Source organism: Castor canadensis, chromosome 6, assembly GCF_047511655.1.
Source record: "Castor canadensis chromosome 6, mCasCan1.hap1v2, whole genome shotgun sequence".
Lineage (NCBI taxonomy): Eukaryota > Metazoa > Chordata > Mammalia > Rodentia > Castoridae > Castor > Castor canadensis.
In genome coordinates this window covers 22176955-22186456 of record NC_133391.1, presented here as the reverse complement: position 1 = coordinate 22186456, position 9502 = coordinate 22176955, and the positions used below count along the sequence as shown (strand labels likewise).

General features: G+C 36.5%; 1 protein-coding gene across 15 annotated transcripts in view; it reads right to left on the bottom strand.

Annotated features, from left to right (window-relative positions):
• Positions 1–244: 244 nt before the first annotated feature.
• Abcc9 (ATP binding cassette subfamily C member 9) overlaps positions 245–9502 on the bottom strand; it is a 135159-nt gene continuing 125901 nt past the window's right edge. For 11 of the 15 annotated variants that reach the window (XM_074075895.1, XM_074075894.1, XM_074075897.1 and 8 more), the window contains 2 exons: positions 7577–7639; positions 245–3351 (listed from right to left, as the gene is read on the bottom strand). In XM_074075895.1, coding sequence (XP_073931996.1) covers positions 3214–3351; positions 7577–7639 — 201 coding nt within the window. In that variant the 3' untranslated portion in view covers positions 245–3213. Of the gene's footprint in view, positions 3352–6752; positions 6929–7576; positions 7640–9502 lie in introns of all 15 variants that reach the window. The other 4 variants (XM_074075905.1, XM_074075906.1, XM_074075896.1 and 1 more) reach the window with 1 other exon arrangement.

The following is a 9502-nucleotide window of genomic DNA, read 5'->3' as shown; positions in this document are numbered from 1 at the left end:
AAAAAGTCTAGACATTGAGCTATTTAGAGATGTAAAAAAAATATTACTATAGCTGTTCTGCTTAATGGAAACCTCCTTGGAGTCTATTAAAATATCAAGGGAATGCATGACTCTTGGAAATGCAAAACAAGATCATTAAAGCAGAGTCAGTATTATCTTGCAAGTGGTGTTGATTTACATCTATTGATCAATCCCTGCTAATACCTAGAGAAATGATTAGTGAAAGAAACATCACTCTCTTCAATTGGACCAACAAAAGGAGAAATTTATTATATAATGCAAGCCAATAGGTTTTCATATATTTAGAGAATAAACACATTTCATATATTGCAGAAAATAAATAGTGTAATAGACACAGCACAGAAGAGTGAAGAGATAACTGTTAGTTATAGGTACCTGGCTAGCAGTAAGATGAATCAATAAATCAATCAACTATATTTATAAAAGCCAATTGTGTATTTAGTTCAAAGGGCACAAAAACAAACAAGACATGATCCCAGATCCCAAGTACAAATTACTTAGAAAAGTCTTCTAAGAGTATCTACTCTGGAGCTAAGTGAATCATGAATAATAGTGGAGGTTCACAGTATTTTAAAAGTAGTACCTTTTCTTTCTCAGTGACAATGGTCATGTGAAGTTTTGTGCGTTTATGACTTTTTTGCAAATATTAAAGTATTAAAATTTCTAAAATTGATTTGGTTAGTTAAATCTTAACCTTTGGTTAAGGTGATCTTCTTTTATAGATGTAGCTATCTAGTTAAAAATTATTTCCAGACAGGTAATTTCTGTTGTTAATAGATAATACATACAATGTAACAAGATTAATTGATTTAAAGCCTTAGCCTTTACTTTATTCAGTCAATTTATTTTTGTTAGTAATTTAGCATTTACTCATGTAAGTAAAAAGTTCTGAGGGACCAAAAGTCACTTGGGTGTTGTAAGGCTAGCAACCTTGGTTTTTTAGGTTAGTGTAATTAGAGATGTCATTGCTGACCTTGGCTGCATAGCTGTATAATTTAAAGATATCAGGGATTATGTCTATGGGTGAAATCCTGAGGTATAATTTGATAACAGATTGTTCATACTCAGCTCCCCAAAACACTTTCACACAACATCTTTGTAAGTTGGTTGAAATTTTAGAACATATTTTCAAGATTGAATTTATGGATACCAACTATTCTGTTCAGCTTTAAGAAAAGAATAATTATTTTTATCGTTCAATGAAATTTTATGTACACAACAAAGGGCGACTAAGTTAAACTGAGTAACATGGGTGATTTTTGTCCATCTTTTGTGGAACTTATTTCTTTTACATTTTCATTACCATATATTAGTTGTACAGGGAGGTTTTACTGTAACATTTATATATGTGCTTATAATTTGTCTTAATTACATACATCCCCTCCATCATTCTTCCTCCTTCTCCCTCCTCCTTCTTAGAACAATTTCAATGGTCTTATTGTTCTAATTTCATACACATATACAAAGTACATCCCCTATATTCATTCTCCTTCACCCTCTCTGTTTTCCCGCTTCCCTATCACTAGAAACTGCCCCTGAAAAGACTTACTTTACCTTCCTGTCCTTCATTTTTTAAAATGTATATTGATTTTTAAGTGGGGTTTTGCCATGGTATTTCACAAATGTATGTATTGTACTTTCATCAGACTAACTGTCTCTACTACTTACTCTTGCTCTTTTTTTTTTAAATAACATTAGAATTCTATATTCAAGTGAAGGCTTCATGAGAAATTCTGATATACAAATAAAATTTTCAAAAAGTGAGTTGACATTACAATAAACTGAACACAAGAACTATAGAGAGGGAGCATGATTTCTCTTTTTCCACCAATTACAAGTCTTCAGTATCTTACAATGGGGCTGTGGAGTGGCTCCAGTGCTGATAGCACCTGTCTAGCAAGTGTGAGGCCCTGAGTTCAAACCCCAGTGCTGCCACAAAAAAAAAAAAATCTCACAATTTATATAAGCCCTCATGAAAGTCAACAATTTTTATACTGAATGGTAAAGAAATGTAGCAGCAGTGGTTGCCAGCATAAGAGGCGGATAACGTTTAGTAACTTTGAATTTAATATACACTTAAGAGAAACATAACACTAGCATCCTATTGAATTTGATGTACTCTTTACATGCACATTAAAGTTAAACATGTGAACAGTTACAGATGGAACATAAATTCCCGGAGGTAAAATTTTCCAACTAGAAACAGACACTCGTTCTATATAGAACTTCATATAGAGTGGAGGTTATCTCCTCATGTCACACTCTTTCACAGGGAGCATCGGGTACATTAGAGGAATGTTTTTCTGCCACCATTCGCTCATAGTTAGCTACGACAGACATATGTGAGAAATAAGGCCATATGCCTATGTTCCTTTGAGTCCAGAATGATATGTAACTTTAGGATTCAGGACCATGACCATAGTTAATGAGAAATTAAACTATAAAAAGCTTAGTTGGCCTAACACTGAAGGACTGAACCTACTCACTCTCTGAACTTCACTCTAGAAAAGGCACATTGTTACGCCTCTTAAGAACTCTCTCCTTACTGGACAAAAAAGTGGAAACAAGTATTTTTCAACTACCTAAAGCTAAGGTGGTGGTAGCTTTATAGAGCTACTATAAATGTGGTAACTTCTTGATGACAGAAAAAAACTTAAGAGGGGAAAAAGAGACTGCTAAAAATCAGTATTACTAATATTAATGAATACATAAATGTTCTCTTAGAATAGATGACGAATTTTAGTTATTCATTAGAAAGCTTATGTTTCTTTTTTTTTCCCTTCAATAACATTTGGAGACTCCAGCAATAAGGAGAATTTATTCTTACAAATAAGGGTGCACTAAAACTGCTTATTTATTGCAAATTCTATTCTTGAGAGATATTTACTAAAACTCAAAATTATAAGAAAGAATAAATTGTTGATATGCCACTTACAGGAGCTACATGTTCTAATTCAACCTGTGTTCTTAAAGGCAATGTGGCTAGATCATTAGGAAAACATCAGTAATGAACATCATAGGCAATGATATCTTGGAAAACTGTGAAACAAAAACAGGGATAAGAAAGGTCAACTTCTGATACCAAAAATTACGCTCAAGAGGCCACTCTACAAAGGCCAAGCTAATGATGCATTAAATAGGTTCTGACTGCATCATTTGAAATGATCATTTATATCATTTTAAGACAGCCCTTCACATGTCCGCACGAACAAAAGAAGCAAATACTCCATCTTCCCGGGCCAAGAGGCTCTCTGGAGTGTCATATTCTAAAATATTTCCTCGCTTCATCACAATAACCAGGTCTGCCGTCAGAATGGTGTGAACCCGATGCTGTGAATGGAAAGAAGACACATATCTATTACAAATTCCAAGACACAAGCCAAAAAAATGGAGTGTGTAGATTTCACAGATCTTTCAGGGACATTTATTTATTTTGGCATGCCAGGAGATGCAGGAAACACAGCTTCTGCTTTTCCTTATTTTTTAATCACTTATTTACATATTTTTAAGTATCAGCCAGTATGGCTGGATTTTATTTGTGCTGTATTAACTTTTGTGTGGTTAACGTATCAGTATCATCATATAAATCAAATAATTAAATGCTAAGAGGAACCACTGTGAACCAATAGGATTATATTTTGTTCTCAATGACAATAACTTTTTGTGTGAGCCTACTAATTCAATGGGCTAATAAGCAATTTGAAGAACGCTAGAAGTAGTTCAATTCTGGGAAGTTCATTCTGACGTGCGTTAGGATGAATTCCCCAGGTCTTTAGGCATGCATGCAGTCTTCAGAAATCACTCCCACTCACTCATTCTCTCCTTCTGCATGGCACCCTTGCAAGATGGATTTTGGTGTTAGCAGTTAATAATAATAAAAGCTACCATTTATTGGGCATGTGTTATACATTAAGTACTCCACACTCAAAATTCTAGATCATCACACCATTCCTCAGCTGTGGGTGTGTTCTCTCTCCACTTTATAGGAGAGATTACTGGGGCTCAGAGGGGCCAAGAAAAATCAGGAGATTACCTACTTAATAAGCAGCAGGACCAGCGTCAAAGCCAGATATACTAACTTCAACATGTGAGGTCTTTCTACCCTCCTCCTAAACTGTTTCATAGGGAGAATGCGATGCTTATGAGTAAGATCCACCTGCTACGACTAGAGTTAAGGTTGGGGGTGCAATCTCTGAAGTGAACCTCTGCTCACGCATTGGCCTCACCACCTGCTATCTCTGAGCAACCTACTAACTTGTGTGTGTCTCCATCTGTAAAATGATGGTAATAACAACACCTCCCCTGGAAAAATAACAGTAAGCATCAATGGAATAACTCATGTAAAAATTACACACCTTGTCTAGTGCACACAAGCAAATAATAAATGTTAGCCACTATTACTTAGTATTTTATCATTTAGAAGGGAAACTCTGTGTGGTGGACCTTTATCCTTACTGCGATCAGCACTGCCCAGTAAAAACATAATGTGACCTGCATGCGGTCTTAAATTTTCTAGGAAATACAGCTTAAAAGTAGAAATAGACAGGTAAAAGCAATTTTAATATTTTAACTCAGCCTATATGTTATCATTTTGACATGCAAAATTCTTCATGAGATCTTTTACATTCTTCTCTTAATACTCTGAAATTCAGTACCAATTTAAACATATCCCAATTCCAAATTCATACTTTCCACATTTCAAGTGTTCAGTATACCATGCGGACTGGGACTGCGGAGGTCAAAACATTAGTGTGCTGGTGGGAATTCTGGTCCAGACTTCCAAACATAGATAATACCATCCAATTAGCTGATACACACTCTTCCAAAGTGCCTTTCAAACAACAGTCCGAAATCCAGCCTAAAGCCATCCCCAGAGGCAGAGGCCTATATTGTGCCCCGGACCTGTGGATGGGGAAGTCTTGATGTTTATGCCTTCAGGAAAGCAAGCATTTATACCTGTGACTCACAGATGAGGAAGAAAGAAAATCATACATGGAGTATGCTGATGATACCATCCTAGACATGCACCATTATTTTCAACATCCATAGAAAAGCTTATCATTCACTGAATATTGGTAGCAAATGATATATATTGAGGAATTATCAGAAGTTTGATGACAGTGTCTATTTATCTTTGAGGACCAGAGCCATTTGTACACCCATGAATTTAGAAAAAACAGACACATTTAATGAACTGCTTAATATCTGTATACATTTTTGCTCTAGAAAAATATTAGTTCTTCAACAATCATTTCATAGGTGTTCTAAAAAAAAAGAATTTGGACTCTAAATCCAGAAAGACAATTGTGTAAACATTGCCTTAATAGTCTAAATAATGTTTACTGAAAAGTAAAATAAAAACTTTGAAAAATCTTAGCCAATAGGAATAAATGTAGCTGGTGTTTGTTTCATTAATCAAATTATTTTTTTGCTAACAAAGTGTGGTTTCAATTACAATAGTATTGATGAAATTTTCAAAATGCTCCATAGAAGTTAATCTAATCGATAGTGAAGAATAAATCATTTTCATAAATAAATACCGTGGGATATTTTGGAGAAAGCTTTTAGAAGCTGGAAAAAGTTATCATTCTAAGATATTCTGTAATTTCCAGTGACAGTAAACTAAATTAATAGAACAACTTTTAGGCAGAGAAGGAAAGGGACTAACAGAGCTGAGGATCGTTTTATGAGGAATCTGCTCTCTCTTTTGTGAGCTAGTTATGAGCATCTGGTCCCTTATGAGATCTACTTCCTTCCCAGCAGATTTATGTGTTGGGAAGAGGTTAGGCACCTACTGGCCACCTTCATACTACGGGTCTTGAAGAACAGGTGAAAGATACATATCTGTAGCAAAGTATTCAGTGAATGCAGAACAGAAACCACGTAGGAGAGTATAACTTTTGAACTAAAGATAAAAACTACGTTCAAAAACCTTTCAAGTACAGAATACATGGGTCCACTCAACAATGTCATGCATCATTCAGAGAAGAGAAGAATAAGTCTGTTGAGTCAGGAAGAGTCTGCATCCCCCCCCCCGACTTTTTCCACTCATTTAGGGACCACAGGAAGCTCTTTCCCTTCCCAAATTTCTCCCCATATTTATCCCTTGAGAAAAATTGTTGAAAACAGCCAAGATCTGTTTTTCAAGTTAGCCAGTTTTCTTACCTCTTAAATCATTTACACCTTAGTGTACATGATTCCAGGGAAGAAGAACAATAGACTTCACTGGGAAAATGGGAGAAAGTGGGTTTTTCTCTACCTGTGCTCTGATGGGAAGTCATTTCATTCCATTTTGAAAAAGCTACACATTGCAGGGTGTGCTTCCTCCCATGCATCACTCACAAAGATGGAAGCATAGCAGACATTCCTCTACAACGTCCGTTAATCAGCAGCTAAACTAAGTAATTATCTAAGTTAAGCAATGCATTCTTCAAGGCAGGTAAGGATGGGTTATGGTATTTTTAAGGATGCTGACAAAACATCCTAAAGGCTAGTGAAATTGTTCCTCAGGATAGAAGGGAATCAGGTTGTCAGCTTCAAAAATACTCTCTCACAGGGGAATCTCTGAAAACAAAAGCATGCCCTTATTCAGTCCTGTGCGTAAGGGAAGCCTGTGGTTGAGCTGACTTGGGCAGTAACACCTGCCCTATAGTTAGTTTCCTCCTCCTGGCTCACTCCCTAATCACAGCCATAGCCTGGACTTACTGAGAGAATATCACTAAGATAACTACCAGAGCATGGGATTCTTGGAAGAGCAGATCGTGATGGTCTACTTGTTGGTCATCACCAAAGTAGAAAAGAGGCCATTCTTGTGAGTGAGCAAGTTTGGACCAGTATCACACTCCACTAAAATACCCTCAGAAAAGACTAAAACAAGACCTGCATCCACAATAGAGGAGACACGATGCTGGAGAGAAAAATGGAAAGAAGAGAGAGAGAATCAGCAGGAGGAAAAATGTCTGAGGGACTCATTAAAAATAGTTTTTGCCAAGCAGTAAGCTTAAATAAGGGTAGGACTACACCCATTTCCAAAGAGGAAGAGAGAAAAAAACACAGCCTATTTTAAGTCAGTTATAACATGACTTAACAAGGATTTAGGCAATTCTCCAATTTTGATTGGTTTGACCTGTCCCCACTATGGGATAGCTCATTGTCTGCTATTTTTAAAACAGATAAATAAATAGAATCATAGAAATTAGGTATAAATATTAGCAGAATTTGCAATGAAATTTAGGAATTTTGCTTCTGAAATTCCTCCTCAGACCATTAGATTACTGGAAAGAGAATAAGTATAGACAATGAGCACATGACCTTCTGGAATCCTTGTATTTCGGAAATTCTGCCATCGCAACTTAGAGACGCTAGGTAGAGCAGACAGTTTGGAAAATAACAATGCATTCAGAATACAGTTGTAATTATTTTCTTACATAGAAACAAAAACAATAAAGGAGAAATACATAATTTAACGTAAGTATATCTTAATTACTCAACATATAGATCATAGAAACTTAGAACAAAAATCAAGAAGACTAAATCAATGACACCTGTTACTTACAGCTATTGTGACAACAGTGCGGTCTGCAAACGCTGTCATTACCACTTTCTGCAAAATGTTTTCCTGCCAAAAAATAATAAAGTATAAATTTTCTTGGGACTATATTTTCTTGCCATCCTAGTCTGTCCCCAGGAAAAATATTCCTCCATGTCTCATGGTTTCTGAGCACTCTCTCAGAGTCTCCCGGGAAAGAGAGATACATTAGCAGCAGCAGCAGGCCAGACTCTGCAGATGTCCTCAAAATGCAAATAAAGCACAGCAATTAACCTGGAGTTACTCATTGATTTATTGCCAGGGAACCCAAACAGAAAATAAAACCACATAGCCATCAGAGTGTGTGCTTGTATCATGCCACAAATGGCATGAATTCAAAAACTAACCAAACCCCCAAATGGCATTATTCTTTGCATCAGAAAAAGAAGAAACAGTGGTCTATAAAAATTTGCACTGTTGACCCATAAAGAACAATTCAGGCAGGAACTTTTTTATTCCTACAAAAATCTGCTATTATCATTGTATTTTAAAGATGTTCTGGGTAAAAGTTCCACCTCTGTCCTAGTTGAAAACTGCATTACCCAAGTGTTAATTGGAGTAGTTCCTTCCTCCATCCAAGGGCTTTACTGCTGCTTAATTCATATCTTCTTCCACTCCCACTCTCTTCTCTCTGCTGAGGCAACTATTATCTTTTTATTATCGCTCAATATTATGAAAACTTAGTTCTACTAATACTAATTTTGATGCACTTATAATTAATGAAACATTGATAGGAGACTACTTTGTTGCTTTAAATTATGTAAATTTTGAGGTTATATAACTTTGTGTAGGTACTTTGATATTATACAATAGAAAAATGATTTCAGTTTGGTATTTCCACATATAATTGGTACTTAACAATCTTGAAATTGTTTCTTTTTGGGTAGTTTAACCCAATCTAAAGTGAGCTGCAAGAAAATAACATGAGGTTGCTGGTGGTTTTTGTTTGTTTGTTTGTTTCTCTCTCTCTCTCTCTCTCTCTCTCTTTTGATATCAAGCTTTTTTTCTTTTTTGGTGGCACTGGGTTTTTAATTATTATGTTTTTTATTAGGATATATTCATTATATGGGGGAGGTTTGTAGTGACAATTCTGATTAGTCTTATATTGTACATTATTTACACTGCCCCCACCGTCTCTGCCTCTCAGCTTCCTCCCCATCCCTCTTAAAGCAATTGCAAGAGGTTTTTTAGTTCTGTTTCATATAGGTATGTAAAATCCATCAACCATGTACTGTCACCTTAATCTCCTTCCTTCACCCTCCCCCTCCCACTAATACACCCCCACATCCCACACACACTATGCCTATTTTACAGTCCTGGTTTTCATTATTAATGGTTGACTTGATGTTCAAAGAGGTGTCTCAATGCATGCTCACTGTGGGTGTTAAACCCCTTCCATTACTCTCCCTTACCCCTTTACCTCCCATCCCCCGTTTTTCAACAGCTTTCAATACACATCCTTATATCCTCTACCTTCACATCTTATGGTATGCGATATTAGCCCCTGGTTTTTAGCTCAGGGCTTCATGCTTGCTAGGCAAGTGCTCTACCACTCAAGCCAAGCCTCCAGCCCTTTTGGCTCTAGTTATTTTGGAGATAGGGTCTCACTTTTTGCCAGGCCAGCCTAGACAAGATTCTTCTATTTGCACTTCTTGTCATAGCAAGGATGACAGGCACACACCACCATGCCCAGCTCTTTTCTGTTGTGATGGGGTCTCACAAACCTTTTTGCCTGGACTAGCTTGGAACCATGAGTCTCCCAATCTCAGCCTCCCATGTAGCATGGGATGACAAACTCATTCCATGGCATGTGACTATTTGGTTGAGGTTGGGGGGTGGAATCTCTTTAACTTTTGCCTTGGTTGGTCTTGGACCATAATCCTCTGGATGTCA